This window comes from Pelophylax lessonae (genome assembly GCF_965119305.1).
Source record: "Pelophylax lessonae genome assembly, chromosome: 3".
Lineage (NCBI taxonomy): Eukaryota > Metazoa > Chordata > Amphibia > Anura > Ranidae > Pelophylax > Pelophylax lessonae.
Window position 1 is genome coordinate 587167854 of NC_138770.1, and position 22257 is coordinate 587190110.

The 22257-nt window shown below is 43.1% G+C and overlaps 1 protein-coding gene across 2 annotated transcripts in view; it reads left to right on the forward strand.

Annotated features, from left to right (window-relative positions):
- Positions 1-22257, forward strand: part of PLEK (pleckstrin) — a 180183-nt gene that overhangs the window by 125386 nt on the left and 32540 nt on the right. For both annotated transcript variants that reach the window (XM_082250275.1, XM_082250274.1), the window contains 4 exons: positions 3950-4102; positions 5837-6018; positions 8416-8507; positions 17478-17662. In XM_082250275.1, the coding sequence (XP_082106401.1) occupies positions 3950-4102; positions 5837-6018; positions 8416-8507; positions 17478-17662 (612 nt within the window). The remainder of the gene's footprint in view (positions 1-3949; positions 4103-5836; positions 6019-8415; positions 8508-17477; positions 17663-22257) is intronic.

The window sequence follows — 22257 nt, forward strand, 5'->3', positions numbered from 1 at the left end:
AACTGAAGGCAGTAGCTGTTAGCACATTGCTATACAACAGACACTCCCTGTGACTGTCAGATAAAGCTAACATTTGTAGTAAGTGTGACAATATTAACATGGAACAATTAACAAGAAAAGTTATTAATAAAGTTTAAATGCATCACCCGCTGTCATAAGAAGAGGATAGATAGGGGAGTGCTTGTCTTCCTCTAAACTACAACGAGGACAGCAAACAAATCCTGCGTCCGGCTGATTACAAGCCGTGGTTTATAGACTCACAATGGGCCGCACCTACTAAAGGGTCAATGTTTTATATGAAATATGGGTTGAGTTTGGACAGCTGTATCAAATATTCGTTTATTATGTTCTAGTTGGAAGTTCACCATTTCAGAGATACTCTCCCTCATGTCCCTTGCCTGATGTTCATATATAATAACTTCCTATGTAAGAAAACTGGAAAAACAAATGTGAAGTTGCTGCAGTAGGTGGATGGCGCTGGGAAATAAAATATATCTAGCCAATGAACAGACAATAAGTCATTGGGTGATCGTGGTCATTTTTTTTTTTTAATTCTTTTTTTTTTTTTTAAACGTACAAAAACAGAGCCATTGGGCATACCCTGGCTCAAGACAATACAAAAAGAACATACATTACAAGTACAACTATTGTAAAACAAAAACCCCGAACAAGGCTGCAGCTTTAATATATGCAAAATCATGCTTCACCAGTGAAAGGCAGGGTCTGAAGGAAGAGTCCGGTTACTGTGGAACACCCAAGGATATGGAAAAAGTGGCACAGGCCCAGTCCCCCCCAACTGAACAGAAGACAAGCAATAATAGAGACTATGGAGCTACAGTATCAGGGCCCTCACAATCGTTAGCAGTTTCCCCTGCCTCCAACCATATGCCCCAGACCTTCATGAATTTCTGAGGGCAACCTCTGTTAGTGTATGCCGCTTCATAAAGAGGGATTATGGAATTCACCAAAGCCTTCCACGAGGAAAGGGTGGGCGCATCAGGTTTCCGCCATCTGAGAACCACCAATTTCCTCACGTAGAACAACAAACGACCCAGTAGAGTGCGGGTCGCCACCGAATTGGCCAGGGTATTCACAAGATCGTGGTCATTTTACTACTATAATTTTTATTTAGTAAAGAAGCGTCCATGAAACCATATCCGAACGTAAGCCACAAACAAAGTTTGAAAAGTACAGAGAGCCCCAAATTAGCAACATCAATGTATATATATGAAAAGACTACAAAAAACATAGCCTGAGGACTAGCAGGAAAGTCCATGTCAAGAAAACCAGACCAAATCAGGTACAATTCAGCAGTGCAGAAAGCACCCCACCATTCAGAAGGTGACAAAATAAACCTCGTATTCGTAACACAATATAGGCCAGGAGTTTCTCCTCACTGAAATTCAGCTCTCCTAAATGCTTTAATCTAGATGTGGATAAGATACCCCTGATTTTCTCTTTGAAACAGAAAGGCAAAGACATTGGGGAAAAGATAAGGGGAGAAGAAGTAGGAAATAAAGAGGGGAAAAAAGGGGGGAGGGCAGTATGGTGTTATGCTGACATTGGCAGGACAGTAGGGTAAGGCTGGGACACGTTCTATCTCCAGAACAGGTCTCCAGTAGGGCCTTGACCTCCACTTTACTACTATAATTTATAAAAATCTCATTGATATATGAAACCAGAATGAAGAGAAGGCATAAAATGTAAGTTTTACCCATAGTAACCAATCTTCTAACTTTCTTGAAGGTGGACCAGTATGAGCCCTCCCACACAAGGACATTGTAGAAGCACGCTTGTAAAAGCAGATATTATCACAATTTTTTGTAATGCATATTATTTACTTTAGCACACTGCAGATCAATGTACTATGAATAGCACCCAAAAAAAGCATGTCCACTGCAACACAAAGCACAGAGTCCTCTGCGCATAAAAAAGGCAGCCTGCCTCGATTTCTCCCACCTCATATCCAGAGATTGTCTTTGGTAAATAGATGTATGAGTGCTACCAGCATTACTGCAGAGGTTGAAGGGGGATCAGCCTGTCAGTGCTCAGACCACATGCCGCACACTGCATCAAATTGGTCCGCATGGCTGTCGTCCCAGAAGGAAGCCTCTTCTAAAGATGATGCACAAGAAAGCCTGCAAACAGTTTGCTGAAGACAAGCAGACTAAGGACATGGATTACTGGAATCATGTCCTGTGGTCGGATGATACCAAGATAACCTTTTTTGGTTCAGATGGTGTCAAGTAAATGTGGCGGCAACCAGGTGAGGAGTACAAAGACAAGTGTGTCTTGCCTACATTTAAGCATGGTGGTGGGAGTGTCATGGTCTGGGGCTGCATGAGTGCTGCCGACACTGGAGAGCTACAGTTCATGGAGGGAACCATGAATGCCAACATGTACTGTGACATTCTGAAGCAGAGAATGATCCCCTCCCTTCAGAGACTGGGCCGCAGAGCAGTATTCCAACATGATAACAACCCCAAACACACCTCCAAGACGACCACTGCCTTGCTAAATAGGCTGAGGGTAAAGGTGATAGACTGGCCAAGCATGTCTCCCTGAGGAAGACACGTGGTCCCTGTGTCGTCACGCATAGGGGAGGGGCAAGGACGGACGGATCGTTGCACCGCTGCTCGGTGAGACTGTCGGCTACCAGCGCACGCTGTGATCTTAAGGCGGCACTGAGCGGTCTCTCCCGCTATACCAACACGATTTCTACCATCACTTACTGGATTATCTGTTGATGCGATTGTTTATGTGCATATCATGCACCCACACATGTGAGTGAGACCATTTATCTCTTTCTTAATAAAAAACGATTTTGAAGGATTTCATGCACTATTGCAAGTTTTCTGTTTCCATATATTATGCCACATTGAGTGACACTGCAAGCCAGGTTTCATTGCTTTGGATGAGAGGAGCCTTGAGGATACGGATGGATGATCTATAGGATCTTCTTACCCATGCGTTTTTTATAAAGATCTGAGGTGAGCACCCATTCACAAGGGGGTGCACGGTTGGCTGTCTACTGTGACACTCTGGTCACTCATCTCTGGGAGCACAGATCACTTTATGATTGTTTGAATCACTATTGTTTGGACTATATCTATTTATTAGTCTTCAACACGGCTATTCACAATTTTACACTGGACTCTTTTTTATTCTTTGCACTTTTATGTATGTATATAATTTATAATGTATAATTTATTGGCACTACTGGCACTTTAATGTTATATACTATTCACCACTTTTTTTTTTTTTTTTTGCTTTTCTGCACACAGTGCAGTGTTTATGATTATTTATTTGCGCAGCACTATTTATTTTCAAATATCCAGACCTAAACCCCTAATGAGCATCTGTGGGGCATCCTCAAATGGAAGGTGGAGGAGTGCAAGGTCTCTAACATCAACCAGCTCTGTGATGTCGTCATGGAGGAGTGGAAGAGGACCCCAGTGGTAACCTGTGAAGCTCTGGTGAACTCCATGTCCAATAGGGTTAAGTCAGTGCTGGAGAATAATGGTGGCCACACAAAATATTGACACTTTAGGCCCAATTTGGACATTTTCACTTAGGGGTGTATTCACTTTTGTTGCCAGCGGTTTAGACATTAATGGCTGTGTGTTTAGTTATTTTGAGGGGACAGCAAATTTACACTGTTATACAAGCTGTACACTCACTACTTTACATTGTAGCAAAGTGTAATTTCTTCAGTGTTGTCACGTGAAAATATATAATAAAATATTTACAAAAATTTGTGTAGTGTACCGACTTTTGTGTGATACTGTATGTATGCATGTATATATATATATATATATATATATATATATATATATATATATATATATATATTTTTTTTTTATGTTATATCAGCTCTAATGAGACTTGAGAAAATCTAACCTTTATCTGTGTTGTTAACTTCCACCATCATTAATTCCCCAAATCACAGGTGATGTTTAACAAATGGAAGCCCTTCTGGGTGATATTGCTGGAAGATGGGATTGAATACTACAAGAAAAAAACTGATACCAGTCCCAAGGGAATGATTCCACTAAAAGGATCTGTCATTGTTAATCACTGCCAGGATTTCAACAAAAGATTGGTAACCTGCCTACCTAAATTTTTTTAAGATGAAAACTATATTTGCATAAAATTTGCCAACACTCCAGCTGTATAATTTGTGGTAATTCGTTTTAGCAGTGAAAGCCCAGCTCTTCCATTAGAAAAGTTAGGAAATTATTTTTGGATTACGTGTTTAGCAACACCTCTGTGACTTCAGGACAGGAAATGACAGAATGGGTGGGGGGTCAAAGGCACAGGAGGGCATAGGCAGCAATAAAAAAAAACATACTCATCTTCTAACCTAATGAGCGTTAAGGCTTGTTTACACATGTGGTTGGGAGGGTGGAAAGCACATGTAGATAAGCCATGTTTGTAACCCTTAGCAGCTGCAGCATAAATCTGCTGTACAGGCAGCACCGTCACTGAATGCAACCCATTGAAGTGAATGGGGCCACGCTGCAACTTCCCCACAGCTGCGTGCAATGCACAAGTGGCAAGGTGGGGCGGCATTTACCGAGTTAAATCAGGCAGTGAAGAGGCGACATAGTGCTTCCTCACTGCCTGTTGGACACCTCTGAAAAGCAATCCGAACGCGGCAATCTTGGTGTTCCTGTCTTTATTGGAGAGGTTTGACATCCCCTCTGAGCAGATTTTCCTTCACTTTATCTCTCAATGACAGGGACTGAGAGAAGATCCTCCAGATGACAGGAAGTGAGGGAAAATCTCTTTGTTGACAGGAAGTGAGGAAATCACTCCAGTAATGGGGGGGTTGTCACAGTAATAGGAATTAAAAGTGAATCTCCAGTAATAGGGAGGAAGGAGGAGCTCTCAAAAGTAATAGGAAGAGAGAGGAAATCTTTCCAGTAATAGAGAGGGGAGAGTAATAGGAGTGGAGGTTGGATCTCATTGGTGGCAGGAATTGAGGAAAAATCTTACTGGCGACAGGAAGTGATGAAATCACTCCTGTGATGGGTAAGGAGGGAGGAAGTAGATCTTCACAGTGATAGGCAGTGAGAGGGAATCTCTCCAGTATTGGGGGGGGGGGGTGGGGGATCCTTACAGTAATAGGAAGTGAGGGGGTATCTCACTAATGACACGATTTGTGGGGAAATTTCACTGGCGACAGGAAGTGATGGTGGGGGAGCAGTAACATTGGTGAAAAGATGTGGGGGGAAATCTTCTTAGGAAAAGAAGGCGGGTGGCAGATCCCTCTGGTAATAGGAAGTAAGGAAGGGGATGTCCCTGGTGACAGGAAATGAGAAGAAATCTCCTAAACTTACATAGTATTAAAAAAAAAAAACCTTACAAGCAGGCTAATCCTTTTTCTGCTATTCTAGAAAGTGTTTTTTATTCTTTTCTGTCCTTGTTGGAGAAAAGAAATTTCCCTCACTTAAGGGCCATTACCCCCCCCCCCCCCATGTTTATTATACCATGTGTCATAGGTTTGTGCTGCATTTTCAGGTTAGCACAATATTGGATTCAGTGGAAATTTGTATATATTGGTAACATTATAAAATCTAATTATCCATCAGGTTTCAAAATCCAAGCGGGTTTACTTTATGAAGAAAGGTAGTGAATTTGTTCAAACAGCAATTTGGGCAAGATTTGTTTATTGTGGGGTAACTGTCAATGTGCCCGAATCAGGCAAAACTCCTATCTAAAGCTTGTGCTAACTTCACATTGTTTGCTTTTGATATTACATTTTAAAGCATGAAATAGTAATGTATTGCTGTGAAAAGGCTTTATATTCGGCACTTTGCATTTTTTTCATTAGCTTGTCTTCAAGCTGACCACTTCTAAACAGCAGGATCACTTTTTCCAAGCCTCCCACTCTGAAGAACGTGATGCTTGGGTGAAAGATCTGAAAAAGGCATCAAAATGTATTCAAGAAGGACAGAGGTTTGCTAGAAAATCCACAAGGCGTTCCATCAGATTACCAAGCACAATCAATTTAAGGTTAGTCAACTATCTAAGACTCTAAAGATCAACTCTAGACAGATATAAAAAACACACACAATGTAAAGTATATATAAAACCAATATCTATTTTTCATTATGTTTGGTATCATGTTTCATTGTATTCATCTTTAATAAGCAATTATTTTTTGTGAATCTATTATAAAGTTTTTTTCTTTATTTTAACACTAAGCCACAGCCACTGACAGAAGCGTTGTCGGTCTGTTGTGTGCCTTCAGGGCTGTCCATCTTGTAGACCTAATAGACAGCCCAATGGGCAACTGAAGGAGGACTCACGCCAGGCTGACAACACTGTTACTAATTTTAAAGTAGATGCTTAGCCCTGATGGGCTGTCCATTAGGTATATCAGTTAGGCAGCCCAGTAGGAGGGAGCTGTGCCAGGGTTTTGATACTGCTGTCTCTATATACCTGTAGGATATTTTACCTTCACTTCCTGTTCTAGTGATCCCCTTTCATTGTTATATCCACTGAAAAATGTGTGAAGCTGCTTTTTCAAGGCTTTCACCCTTTCATCCTTCTAGGGCCCATTCATGTTTGTGCAGCAGTGTTGCCAGCCTGTTGTGTGCCTGTTGGGCCAATGGGCAACTGAAGAAGGGCTCAGATCAGGCGAAAAACGCTGCTGCTAATTGTGAAGTAGTGGCTTAGCTACGTTGGATTGCTTATTGATTCTATCGGTTAGGTAGCCCAGCTCACTGATAAACCTAAGGGGTTAATCCTCTGCATTGTGTAAAAAGACTGTTTGATCCTGTCTCTTCTGATCCTCTCCTTCTTCCACTGTCCCCAATCCATCTGCTGATAGTACAGAGCCTTGGGGGAACTCTGCACATGCTCAGTTTGGTGTGTATTGCTAGAGAGTTTTTATTTTTTTGGAGGTTGCATGTAATCAGCACAGGGCCAATCAGCACTGTCCAGACAGAGCATCAGGGACAGCACTGTTCAGACAGAGGATCTGGGGTCATGTAGCCTCATAAGACCATCAAAAGAGAATGAAAACTCTTCCTACAAGCTTTAATTAGTGCTCGGCAGAGATGTATAGTAACTAAGTAGAACTACTTCACTACTGTACTTAAGTACCGAAATGCGGTATCTGTACTTTCTAGAGTAGAATTTTTTTCTCCTACTTCCACTTTTACTTGACTACATTTTTTTCGATGATTTCAATACTTCTACTCCGATATTTTTTTTTGTGCTGCATAGTTACTCGTTACAATTATAAAAATTACCACTGCCAGAACAGTAGATGGCAGGTTTCATGAAGCTCAAAAAAATGTGTATAATGTCATGTGTACTTTTGACTTCTTTCTTTAATAACTTTAACTTTAATAAACATTTGACTTCTTTCTTTAATAACTACATAACACAGTACTTGTACTTTTACTTTCAGTACTTGAGTAGCAAAATTTTAAAAAAAAAACTACTCGCAACACTTAAGTACAAAAAATGTTGAATACTTTAGTACTTCTACTCAAGTCACTTTTTGATTGAGCACTTCCACTTCTACTAAAGTCACTTTTTGATTGAGCACTTGTACTTTTACTCAAGTATGGGTTTCGAGTACTCACAACTCTGGTGCTCGGCCAAACAGAAATAAAAGTAATAAGACTGCTATATGCTGCTAATGAGAGAAGGTATTTAGCAGTTTATATTTACTCAAAAGAATTTCATTTCCATATTCTGTGTACTGTGGGAGACAAGATATAGTGAATGCAGGGTCCTGGGTTTACTAACACTTTAAGCTTTGATAAAAAAAGAAAAAAAAACTGGAAGCGGATTGGTTTCTGTACAAAAGCTGCACCAGAATTAGTAAATCAACCCCACTGTGTTTTGCTTGTGATGAGCTGCCATGCATTTTCAATGCCCCCTCCCTATGTGCAAACACCCCAGTGGCACTGGATACATTTTAAGAAAGTTGTGCATTTTGGTCTATGCATATGCATTAAGGCCCCATTAAAAATGAATAGGTAGTACACTGGGATGCTCACCAACACCCCTTCACACGAAAATGAGTTTATACTTGTAAATGGGCCTTAATATTGGGTCTCCAAATAAGAATCAGCTGCTGGTAAGGGGATCCATGTTTTCACCCCAACTCATTTTTTTCTATACAATCTGAAGAGTTAAATAATGGGTCATACACACTATACAATTGTCTTTTGATTTTTTCCTTTAGATTTACCAAAACCATATAATATGAGGTCAAATCTAAACACTTTCAATTTGTATGCAATCCAGCAGGCCCTTACACTACATAGTTCAAGTTAAATCTAAAGGAAATCTGGCAACAAAAGTTGTATAGTGTGTATCCAGCTTAACTTTAATAATTGTTTCATGTGTGTTCTATTAAACAAACTAATACTCTCAATCATTTATTTAAAGTGAATTATATGTGTCTATGAAAGATCCAGATCGAGGAATTAGAGAGATAAAGCTGGAAAAAGACAATAAAATCTTCAATCATTGCTTTACAGGTAAAATATATAAACACATGATTTACATTGCCTAGAAAAAAAAAAAACAATCCATGGCTATTTGGTCCCCATGTTCCAGGGATGCAATAATTCTAGCAAAGTTCGGGTTTTCATGCTATCACTCACCTCAAATAAGTTCCTTTGTTTATTATATACTTTTTTCCATTACTGTTGGATGTGTGGGAAGTTTGAGCCAGAAAAAAATCATGCACCATGGTTGCTCTTAAAATTGGCTTCACTTGTTTGCTGGGACCCTGGGATATATCTACCAAACATGTATCTGTTTTATTGCAAGCATCTGACAAAGTTGTTCCAAGGTTGTGATACAAATTGTTCATTCTCTCTGGTATGTAATCCCTCATAACATTTTCTAAGAGAAATTCATAGAGGTTTATACTGTATGTAATATTACATTTACATGGTTGGAATGTGCATATTAGCCTTTTTTTTACACATTTGCATATAGCTTTTACTGTTTTGCTTTTACTCCTACAGTGACTAATCATTTCACTTATTTTATATTGTTTTTTAAAGCAAAACATACATTATATAACAAAAATGGAAAATTGTTATCAAATACTTACCGTAATTTTCCTTTCCTGATGGACTCCATGGCAGCATACGTTCGGGTAGGCCCCGCCTCCTCTCCTACCTCATAGGACCCCACTCCCATAAATCTTTGCTCCCTTTCAGCATCAGTGTTCTGTAACTAGCCTACTCAGGAATTGGGAGGGGACTCCTGCTGCCATGGAGTCCATCAGGAAAGGAAAATTACGGTAAGTATTTGATAACAATTTTCCATTTTCCTGACAGACTCCATGGCAGCATACGTTCGGGAAATAACTCGCTATACACTCCCGGGTGGGAAGATGCTGAACAAAAAAAAACTTTAATTGGCACTGTCAACAGACAAGACTTGAACGCCAAAATTAACGGAAGATAAGGCAGCAGGTTCAATACAATAATGGGAAAGGAAAGTATTGACAGACGACCAGGATGCTGCCTTGCAGATCACGTCGGGCGCGACGTGTTTGGAAGCTGCCCAAGACGTAGCAACGCTTCTTGTAGAGTGAGCTGTAACCGCCTCTGGAGGAGCCAAGCCCTTTGCTCTATACGCCCATTGGATAGCCTGGACAATCCACGCAGCCACTGCTCTGGAAGATGCACGCATACCCTTCTTTTTGCCATGGAGAAGAACGAAAAGGAAATCCGATTGGCGGAAGGATGATGTGGCTTCTAAATATTGACTTAGAGTATTACCCACATCTAGAGGATGGACTGGAGATTCCTCATTAGTTCTGAAGGTGGGAAGAACTATCTCAGCATTCTCATGAAAGACAGAGGTCACTTTTGGATTTGACCCCAGCATAGGGATTAGGACTACTCTGTCTTGAAAGAAGGTCAAAAAAGGCTCTTTGTAACCTAAATTGTGTATCTCAGAAACCCTCTTAGCGGAGGTAATGGCCACCAAAAATGCTGTCTTCAATGTAAGCTCCTTGACTGACATGGAAGCGACTTCCTTTGAAGAAAAAAAGTCCAAAACTAATGGAAGGTCCCATTTTGGGAATCTCGGCTTTCTCTGAGGCCTGAGCCTGACTGCGCCCTTAAAGAATTGCTGAATCAGGTGATGGCTTGCCCACTGAATTCCGGTGAAGGCTGAAATGGCGGAAACTTGCACCCGGAGAGAACTGACTGAGAGGGGCAGATCCAGACCAGATTGCAAAAAACTTAGAATCTGCTGAATAGTAGGTGTATCTACTGGACCTGACCTCTGGGCCTGATGACTCATGAACCTGGCCCATATCCTCTCATATACCCTGTTGGTGCTAGGTCTTCTTGAACTCAAGAGAGTCGGAATCACCTCTTCTGGACATCCGAGAGCTTCCAACCTCCCCCTCTCAAGAACCAGGCCCTGAGGTGCAGACGTGCAGGGCATGGGTGCAGAGTAGGACCCTGAGATAGAAGATCCGGCCTGATAGGTAGAGGGATTGGATCCCTGAAGCTGAGAAGGGTCAGCAAGGGAAACCATGGCCTGTTGGGCCAGAAGGGGATTATTGCTACAATCTCTACTTCCTCCATCTTCAATCTCCGCAGGAATTGGAGTACTATTGGTACTGGTGGAAAAGCATAAGCAGACTGGAAGTTCCATCTGTCCGTGAGGGCATCCACTCCGAAGGCTCGAGGATCTCTGAACCTCGTGTAGTACTTCCGAAGTTTCTTGTTGCGTGGACTCGCAAACAGATCCACCTCTGGCGAAATCCCCAGGGACAGGACCCAGTCGAATACCTCCTGATGGAGGGACCACTCGTTGTTGTCTAGATGGAAACGGGATAGGAAGTCTGCTTCCACATTCAACACTCCTGGAACAAAGACCGCTGAAAGATTGGCCAGATGATGCTGGGCCCATGTCATGATCGGCTCTGTTTCTTGGAGAAGAGACATGCTGCGTGTTCCTCCTTGCCTCTTGACATAAGCCACTGCCGTGGTGTTGTCCATCCTTAACAGCACTGAAGCCCCCTGTGTTAGATGGTGAAAAGCCTGGAGTGCTTTGAGGGCGGCTCGAAGTTCTAGAACGTTGGACACTACTCCGTGACCTGGGAAGTTCCATCTGCCTTGTGCCACTTCGGTCAGACAGTGGGCTCCCCAACCGGTATTGCTGGCATCGGAGGTTATCGTTATCCAGGAAATCGGAGCGATTGAGTGGCAGTTGGTCAGATTTGTACGGCGTAACCACCAGGGAAGGCATCCCTTCATGAATGGAGTCAGGTGAATAACCTGTGACAAATTCTCCGTCGTCCACTGTTGGAGAAACCCCTTCTGGAAGGGTCTCAGCTTCCACATAGCCCACTTCACCATAGGCGAGGTGGCTACAAGCGTCCCTACTACCTTTAGACACTGACGAGCAGTGAGACGAGAGGCAGCAAGAGCGTGAGACACCCTGCTCTGGACTACAGGAATTTTCTCTTCTGGCAGGGAAATGGTGCACTTCACCGTGTTGAACAGTGCCCCGAGAAACACTAGCGACTGCGTAGGCACCAGATGGCTCTTTTCTAGATTCAGAATCCAACCGAATCCCTGAAGTGTAGAGATCACTAGGTCCAGATGCAAGATTAACTGACGTCTGTCCTGAGACAGAAGGAGGAGATCGTCCAGATAATGATGCAATCTGACTCCTTTGGTCCTGATGAAGGCCACAACTGCCAGCAAGGTCTTGGAGAACGTGCGAGGCGAAGTTGAGAGCCCGAAGGGAAGACACGTAAATTGCATGTGGGCAGGACCTACAGCAAACCGGAGGAACTGATGATACTCTCTTGCCACAGGAATGTGGAAGTATGCGTCTTTTAGATCGATCGATGCCAACCAATCTCCTGGGAGAATTGAGTGTTGTATTGTGACTAGGGACTCCATTTTGAATCTTTCTTGATGTATAGACCTGTTGAGATATGTAAGGTCTATTACCGGGCGCCAGGTGCCGTTTTTCTTCTGGACGAGGAATAGAGGTGAATAGACTCCTAGACCTCGTTCTGCATCGGGAACTGGCACAACAGCTCGCTGAGCCAGTAGAGTGTCCACATAGGCGAGAAGAACCTCCTTTTTCTCTGACGAAGGGGGAAGTGATGTTGCGACAAACCTGGGTTTGGGAACCTTGTCGAACGCCCACGAATGTCCCTGGGACACGATGTTTAACACCCAGGGATCCTGGATCGAGGCCGCCCAGACCTCCCGAAATTGGAGCAACCTGGCCCCTACCGGGACGGCCTGGACGGGCCCAACCTCAAAAGGATTTGGTGGCCTCCCGGTCACCAGACGAAGAGCCTTTAGAGCCTTTCTGAAAGGTGGACTGCCTTGACTTCCAGCCTCTTCCGTAGGACTTTCCTGGTCTGTAGCTGCGTGCTTCCCTGGCACGACTGGTAGTTTGTCTTCTCGGGAAAGAGCGCTTCTGAGCGCCTGGGCGTTTATCCTGAGGGAGGAACCCAGATTTTCCACCCGTGGCCCGAGTTATAGCTGCATCCAATTTATTCCCAAAGAGGGAAGAACCCTCAAAGGGAATCCGGCACCACGCCTGTTTTGATGGAGCGTCGGCTACCCAAGAACGAAGCCAAAGAGCTCGTTTAGCCGTAACCGAAGACAGCATAACTCGGGCCAAGAGGCGAATGGTGTCTATAGACGCCTCCCCCAAGAAGCCCGCAGCCATCTTCAACTCCTGTATCGGAGAACGTTGAAGAGTTTCCTCCGAGATACCTCTAAGAGTGTCATCCAGTGCGTTGATCCAAACTTCCATGGCCTTCGAAATTGTAGCCAGAGCCAATGCTGGTTTGCAGGCCATACCAGCTGAAAGATACGCCCGTTTGAGATCGGCGTCAATCCTTCTATCCAAAGGATCTCTAAAAGATACCGTATCCTCCAATGGAAGAGTGACATGCTTCACTAGTCGCATCACCGCTGCATCCACCAAAGGAGGGGACTCGAGGTGTTTTACCTCCTCCTGTTTGAACGGGTACAGTTTTGCCATTTTTGTGGTCAAGGAATTTTTCTTCTCCACCTTGCTCCACTCTTCAGAAATGATATCTCCCAGTTCCCCTAAAAAGGGAAAGTTCAAACGCTCTTTGCACAACTGTTTAAAGAACTTTTTCTGCTTCGGGGAGGAAACAGCCGGATCTTCCCATTCAAGGGCCTCTCTCACTGCCTTGACTAAAGGAGAGACAAGGTTGAACTCAAACCCAGTACCGGAGTCATCCGAATCAGATTCCGAATCCGAAGGAAGAATGGAAGGATGGTTGGGTTGAGGAGAATCAGACGGATCCTGAAATAAAAAATCTCTTTCAGGAGAGCGGGATGGTCCCGCAGCAGTACTTGGTCTGTGTAGCTCAGCAAGAGAGTCTTTCAGGACTCTACGCACAACTTCCTCGATATGTTGGTCCGACTTTTCTCGTTCACCCGTAGCTTGGGCATAGCAGGGTTTACACAAAGAGGATCCATCTGTTATTAGGGTACTACACCCCCAACACTTCTTCCCATGTGGACGCTCTGAGTGGCCATGATGCTTGGAAGATGACTGACCACTGCGTCCCTTATCGTGGGGAGAGCTGCGTCTGGACCTAGACGAGGAGCGCCGGTGGTGCGATTTAGAATGTCTGTCTTCAGTGCGTGTATGAGGCTGCTGGTCAGACCTAGAAGAGCTGGAGACAGACATATAGGACAGGGAAAAGACATCAGCTAAAGGAACCTGTAGTTTCCCTATCCCCAAAAATTGCCCAGCACATACCTTGTATGAGCGGGCTGGCCACTAGGGGGCGGAGAAGTATCCATACTCTTCAACAGACAGGGCTCTATCAGCTAGCATGTAAAAGAAAGGCAGGCTATTGGCTATAGAATCCTAGCGGACAACATGATTAAAAATCATTATAAGTATGGCCACTTACCTACAATGACAAGCCAGAAACTGGGGGAGGCTATAACACCAACCGACCGTCCCACCAGTTTCTGACACTATTGCTGTTTAAATAGACCGCTCTGCGGTCCGTGAGCGGCACTGCGCATGCGCGAGTGACGTCACGCGTCATCCCGCGCACGCGCACCATCCCAACCCCGCCGGCAGCTACTGCGCATGCGCAGACGACGGCGCAACCCGGAAGACGCGGCCAGGATGGCGGCCGCTGCCGATACCGGAGGGATAAGGTAAAACGGAACATTTCCTGGCGACTAGACAAAAGGGGAAAGCTACAAAACACACCTACAGTATGAGGATTGCTACAAAACTATGAGATGAAATAAAACAATGCCTGACAGGGGAAGGAAAGCAAATAGTACATGACCAGGAAGTAAAACACATAATTAAGATAGAAAATGGTCCCATAACAGGGCTTACCACCCTGCCCGGAGCAGAGACGGGTCCAGAGACGCACCACCAGCTGAATCTTAGGGCAAAGATGGGCCACCCACCGCAGTAGGGCTCTCTCGGCCAGACCACAGAGCTCCCTGCAAAGGGTCTCTTCTATTGCCCCCTCCATACCCTGCTAATAGCCAGGGCTTAGCGGAGGCTCCAAGACCCAATCCTGCTTCCGTGTATATAGGACCGTATTTAGTAGGAACATCACATGTATGAATGAGGAGGACGAAAAAAGAACACTGATGCTGAAAGGGAGCAAAGATTTATGGGAGTGGGGTCCTATGAGGTAGGAGAGGAGGCGGGGCCTACCCGAACGTATGCTGCCATGGAGTCTGTCAGGAAAAGTATTTGGACGCCTGCCTTTACACCCACATGAACTTTAATGGCATCCCAATCTTAGTCTGTAGGGTTCAATGTTGGGTTGGCCCACCCTTTGCAGCTATAACAGCTTCAACCCTTCTGGGAAGGCTGTCCACAATGTTTAGAAGTGAGTCTATGGGAATGTTTGACCATTCTTCCAGAAGCGCATTTATGGGACACTGATGGTGGAGAGAAGGCCTGGCTCGCAGCCTGTGCTCTAATTCATCAAAAAAAGGTGCTCTATCGGATTGAGGTCAGGACTCTGTACAGGCCAGTCAAGTTCCTTCACCCTAAACTCACTCATCCATGTCTTTATGGACCTTGCTTTGTGCACTGGTTCACAGTCATGTTGGAACAGGAAGGGGCCAACCCCAAACTGTTCCCACAAAGTTGGGAGCATGAAATTGTCCAAAATGTCTTGGTATGCTGACGCCTTAAGAGTTCCCTTTACTGTAACTAAGAGGCCAAGCCCAACCCCTGAAAAACAACCCCACATCATAATTCCCCTCTACCAAATGATTTAGACCAATGCACAAAGCAAGGTCTATAAAGATATGAATAAGCGAGTTTGGGGTGGAGGAATTTGACTGGCCTGCACAGAGTCCTGACCAGTGGCGGCTGGTGATACAAAATGTTTGGGGGGTGCAAACAAACCCCTTACCTGCAAACAGAGTCTCCAGGCTGGGCTGTCATGGCTCCCCTGATACCCAGAGGCTTCTGTGTTCAAAATCTTTAGCCCCTGGTTGGCCAGTATGAGGAACCGGAAGTGACGCAATGGCAAATTTTGATTTGTGGAGGGTTTGGGGGCGCAGTGCTCAGGACAACGTAAAAGAAGCCAATTAGAGCCTCAGGCTCTAATCATGTGCTTGTTAAAAATTTAGGAACATAATAGACTTCTATTAGTCCAGCACCCCGCACTGTGCACTGCACACACACAGATCTGTTTATTTTTAATCATATTAGTCATATTATCATTTATTTTTAAAATAAATTGTTCTATGATTAGCTTTCCTATTGGTCAAAACTTTAGGAGGGGCGGCGTCCCTGTGGCTCCTATGAATGCGCCGCCACTGGTCCTGACCTCAACCCAATAGACCACCTTTGGGATGAATTTGAGCCCAGACTGCGAGCCAGGCCTTCTTGTCCAACATTAGTGCCTGATCTTACAAATGCGCTTCTTGAAGAAAGGTAAAAATTCCATGTACACACTCCTAAGCCTTGTAGACAGCCTTCCCAGAGTTGAAGCTGTTATAGCTGCAAAGGGTAGGCCAACTCAATTCTGTACCCTACAGACTAAGACTGGGATGCCATTAAAGTTCATGTTGGTGTAAAGGCAGGCGTCCCAATACTTTTGGTAATATAGTGTATATGTAGCGTTTACCCCCAGAGGGGCAGCTGAGAATATAACCAGATCTTACACAATAGTACAGAGGCTGCCAGTAACCTGCATAGTTTCATGCATACTGAAAATTCAGGCTTAGTCTAGGGGGATGTCTTTTTAGAATTTATTGCTGAAGAATTTGAACAGGAAAGGCATTCATGGTCACAGCATACTCCAAGACAATAATAGCTATCTTTGGGAGGACAAATGTCTCACTAATCTATATAGCAACCTTTCCTGGAGGTAACAGGGGATGGCCAGTATATCTAGGACTTTATAGGAGAAGTCCCTGTCCGATAGCATCCTCTGGTACGTGGTTCCCTTTTAGCACTTGCACAACCAAAAAGTTCACAGCAATGTCTTTACTCACCGGAGCTGTCTGCCACCCAGCATGCACAGGTAGGCCCTCAATGAGGGAAATAAAAGATCCTTTCTCCAGACCAAGACTTAAGGATAATGCCCTCCATGAAAAATTCCATTAGCAGTCTTCTCCAGGTCCTCAGTCCAGCTCCTGCTGAGACACAGAATTAAATTCCTTGTCGCAGTAGCTTTCCCCCAGGAGCAGCAGCCCCAGGAGGACTGGAACCCTCTCTAGAGAGGAAAGCGCACTCTGCTCATTCCTCCCAAACAATTTTCACATCCCCAGCCACCTTCTGGATGCTTCCTTGCAGGGATTGGCTGGATTGTGATAAATATTCATGCTGGTTATTTGAATCTTAATGCCCTATATTCTGAAAGCTTCTTCCAGAAGCAGGTAAGAGAAATCAAACGCCAAGCTAAGGAAACCCTAGACAAAACCAATAGATCACTGCAATAGATCACTTCTCCACTCACTACAGTAAAGGCAAAAAGTAAATTTAGCCTAGCAGCCTAACTAGAGGAGGGCTCTACATATACAATATACAAGAGATGAAAAAAATCCTTAAAGCTGAAATACAGTCACAAAAATTTTCATTGAAATACAGTATATTCCTTAATAGATACAAATATAGAAATTCATCCAAACACCCAAGTAACTAAGAATTACTATAGGGTTAAAAACATCCAAAAATGTCCACGTAGCACACTCTATGGTAATCAAACATCTCAAATATGTGGGGGTTAAATTAAAGATAGAGCTTTTAATATTGTAAACATACATTATTACAAAGTCATCAGCATACAGTAATGTTCTAAAAATACATCCTGTGATCTTTTTTTAACTTATGTAGAACATACAGCAGAGACCGACTTAGATTAAGGATCAAAAAAGGGGAAACCTATATGTCTAATTGTCATTTTGTCAGTAATAAACAATTAGATGTTCATCATCACATCTCAATTCTCCTTATCAAACTAGGTACTTGTGTAATTGACTGGTTAGAATCAAGCAACTCGGTCAGAAACCGCCAAGAAGGTCTCCTCTTGGCTTCTGCCTTACTTAACGAAGGCCATCTTCAACCTGCAGGAGACGTGTCCAAAAATGCTGCTGAAGGCTTGGCAGAAACAACTTTTCTGGATACTACAGAAGCATTATATTACTTTGTGAGTATATTTTGTATAATTATTATAATCACAAAGCGTGTGGTTTAAGGAGGTACTCTTAAAGCAGACAAAGACATTAACTATATGAAATTCAGTTTGCTAAATCATTGTATTGTACTGTACTTGTATTGTAAAAACCCACCATAAAAAAAGAAAATCACATATATATATATACACATATATACACACACACACTATATTACCACAAGTATTGGGACGCCTGCCTTTACCTCCCTGCCACATGAACTTTAATGGCATCCCAGTCTTAGTCAATAGGGTTCAATACGGAGTTGGCCCACCCTTTGCAGATATAGCAGCTTCAACTCTTCTAACTCTTTTGGGAAGGCTGTCCACAATGTTTAGGAGGACAGCCTATCAGAGGCCACTCAAATTCCTCCACTCCAAACTCACTCATCCATGTTTTTATGGACCTTGCTTTGTGCACTGGTGTGCAGTCATGTTGGAACAGGAAGGGACCATCCCAAAACGGTTCCCACAAAGTTAGGAGCATGAAATTGTCAAAAATGTCTTGGTATGCTAACGCCTTAAGAGTTCCCTTCACTGGAACTAAGGGGCCAAGCCCAACCCCTGAAAAACAACCACACACCATAACCCCTCCCTCCACCAAATGATTTGGACCAGTGCACAAACAAGGTCCATAAAGACATGGATGAGCAAGTTTGGGGTGGAGGAACTTGACTGGCCTGCACAAAATCCTGCCATCAGTGGCTGATCTCACAAATGCGCTTCTGAAAGAATGGTCAAACATTCCCATAGACACACTTCTAAACCTTGTGGACAGCTTTCCCAGAAGAGTTGAAGCTGTTATAGCTGCAAAGGGTGGGCCAACTAACTCAATATTGAACTTTACAGACTAAGACTGGGATGCCATTAAAGTTGTATGTACGTGTAAAGGCAGGCGTCCCAATACTTTGTAAAATATAGTGTATATATCTAATAGTGAATACAGGAAAGAATCACCTCACTTTAAAAGAATCACATTTTGTTGCTTTGCAGCCTGAAATGAAGACAGACACAGTTTTTGTTTTATCCAACTGTATTCACAATTTATAGCATCCAAGTGAAAGATATAAAATCTATCTACCTATCTATCTATCTATCTATCTATCTATCTATCTATCTATCTATCTATCTATCTATCTATCTATCTATCTATCTATATATTTTTTTTTTTTTTAATTCAAAAAACAGAATTAGCGAGTTGGAAAAATAATCACCCCCTCCTAAAAAGGACATGTAAACTCAATCAGGTGTAGCTAATAACCTTCTCAATGGCACACACAGCCATTTGACATTCAACTGTGATAACCTGCTCTCATTTTTATTAGCTCAGCAGGAAAATAGCTTTCCTGGAGCATTTCAGTCCCTAGTAGTGCAACTGAAGCAAACTTTTATCTATGGGTGGCAAGGCACTGTCAAAAGATCTCCGGAATAAAGTTGTGGACAGGCACAAGTCAGGAGATGGATACAAAAAATTTACAGGGGGTTTATCAAGAAGCAGGGTAAAGTTTATTATTAAGATGGGGAAGATATTTGGTACAACACAGACTGTCCTTGGATCAGGAAGTCGCTCCAAACTGGATGAAAGAGCGAGGAGGAAACTGGTCAGAGAGTTATACCAAGAGGTCTACTGCAACTCTGAAGCAGTTGCAGGAATTCATGACAAAGAGTGGTCATTGTGTGACAACAATATCACAAATTCTTCACAAATGTGGCTTGTATAGGAGGGTTGCAAGAAAAAGTCACTCCTCAAGAAAGGCCACATGCAGTCACAACTGAGCTTTGCCAAAACGCACCTTGAAGATTCTGAGGCCACATGGAAAAAGGTGTTATGGTCAGATGAGACTAAAGTTTAAATATTTGGCCTCAACACCAAACTATATGTCTGGCACAGTAAAGCATGGAGGTGGTAATATCCTGTTATAGGGGTGTTTCTCTGCAGCAGGGACTGGAGCACTTGTCAGGATAGAAGGAAAAAATGGATGGGGCAAAATACTGTCAGATTCTTGAGGAAAATCTGCTGCCCTCTGCCAGAAAAATGTCAATGGGAAGAAAATTTACCTTCCAACATGACAATGACCCAAAACACACAGCAAAAATGACCACACAGTGGTTGAAGTAAAAGAAGGTGAATGTCTTTGCATGGCCTAGTCAGAAACCAGACTTAAACCCCATTGAAAATCTGTGGAAAGATTTGAAAACTGCAGTCCACCAATGGTCAGTCACCATCAAATGTTACAGAATATAAAAAGTTCTGAAAATAAGAGTGGCAAAAATTGCAAAGTCTAGATTTGCAAAGTTAGTAGGATGACAACACAGCAGCAAAATTGGAAAATAAGGGAGCGTTGTTACCCTTTAAAAAGAAAATCCTGATCCTGAACAAGGATTTTTATGGCAGGATCATCAGATATTATTTTAAAGAAAGTTACAGATTAAAACAAATAATAAAATTACTTACATGTTTATATACACAGATGTAGTCAGGCATCCTTAAATGTAATGTGTCAGGCATGTGTCGTCTTCTTATTATTGTGTTAGTGCTGCATGTTCCAATTAACAGTGATCAGGTTCCCTGAGCAGTGTTCTTCATTGGAGCACTGTGCAGAGGGAGTTTCAGACCACTGGGTATTCCTGGAACAGCGATGGTCTAAGGGCCAGTTCATATCATGCCGATTTACATGCGGTTCTGTGTGGTGCGATTTCAGCACATGCATTTTGAATGGGTTAAAATCGCACTGCACCACACCAAAAGTAATGCATGCACGACTTTTAGAAACACACAGCAACCGGATTGCATGGTACTTTTTGTACCATGCAATTCAGTGCAGGCAAACGCACTGTGTTTGTGACCTGTGTTTGGGGCGTCATTAACTTATTATTGACACCCGCTGCAGATCGCAAATAGACTGTGCTTTGAATGTGGTGTGAATCGCACAGAAATGCACTTTCCTGTGTCGGAAAATAATGTGAAACGACCCCTAATCTTTATTGTACTGCCAGCAAAGGAGACTTTATCAGCACTAACACACTGATAAAAAAAGAGATAAATCTAAACATGCTGTACTTTTAAATCAGACATTCAATTACATCCATGTATTAAAAAAGTGGGTTTATTTGGTCTTTAGGGTCCTTTCACATGGAGTGGGGTTCACTCTAATCAGCAGGGGATCTGAGTTGAACAAGACAGATGTCAGTTTTTTTTTTTTTTACATCCGTGGCCTGCAAAAATAAAAAAAGACGCAGCCTTTTTCATTTTTTTTTCAGACCTGGATATACAAAGTACTTGGAGGTAGGCGGATCTGTTTGGTCATAGAGTCATCACAGGTCTGTTTACATCCACTTGTTCATAGTACTGTGTGGAGCATCTGATCAGGTCTGCCTGAAAACCTAAAAGGCAGACCAGATTGTAATGCCTGTGAAAGGGTCCTACCCGAGAAAATGTTTTATGTCCCCAGATATGGTGTATGAATATAACATGTATGAATATAACATGTATGAATATAACATAAGGAAAGCAATCTTCTTTTGGCCAGACTCTCATATTTTGACACAGTAAAATCAAGAATATAAGAACCCAGAAATGTTAAAGGCAAAAAAAGGCCATATTGCTGAGAACTTTAGTAGGAACTATCTTTAGGACTTCTACTGAAAAAACATTAGTACAGATACAGTGCGAGATCTTGTTATGATGACAAGTGAGACAGACTCTTTTGAGATGCAGAGTCTACATAAAAGGCTAGTCTTCCGCAGAGCTCCTAATGGTGGAGATGAGTAAGAACCCTAGCTGGCCCAGTTTACTTTGCTGCAAGCTGTCACCAAATCATGGCCCTCTGAAGTGCTCCACCATGGGGGTAGCTTGAACAGAACAGCTACAGTGTGGAGACTGTACACAAAAGATTAAGCAAAAGAGTAGTCAGATCCAGATAGAGGTTATGGGCAGGCAGCAGGAAAGAGAGTGGTCAGGCTCGAGCAAAGGTCTTGGGCAAGTGGCAGGCAAGAGAGTAGTCAGGTTAATTCAGCTCGGCAAGGAAACAGGCAATCAGTAGTGTAGCTCTTTTGAACAAAGTAGGGTAGCTGGCAAGAGGACACAGCACCTGCCCCTTCCAGGGCTGGAGTATAAATATACTTTTGATCGGAGGTAACACCCAGGGTTGTTTCATGGAAGTCTGGAACATGTGGCAAGGATTTTGGGAGTGCACTTAGAAGTCCTGGCAGGGATTCTGCAAGAACCATTGGAAGTCCTGGCATAGATTCTGGAGGTCATGGTGGAGATTCTGAAAGTCCTTGCAGGGATTCTGAGAGTACCATAACAGATCTACAATCAGGACAATTTTAGGCTGGAATTATCGTGTTCATCTTATGCAGTACAGCAAAAGTATAACACATTATAGTTAGCAGATACCGGAAATTTTCTTCACAGAGATTTCAATTTCTTTTCCTCATTAAAGACCACCCCTTGCCCTTTGAGGCTTCTTATTTGAGAAGCTGTTGGCAGAGTGAACTGCAGACTTTCTTCCTTTTTGTATTGGCACTTGCATTGGTGAGAAGACCTGGCAGAATTCCTAGTTTCAATT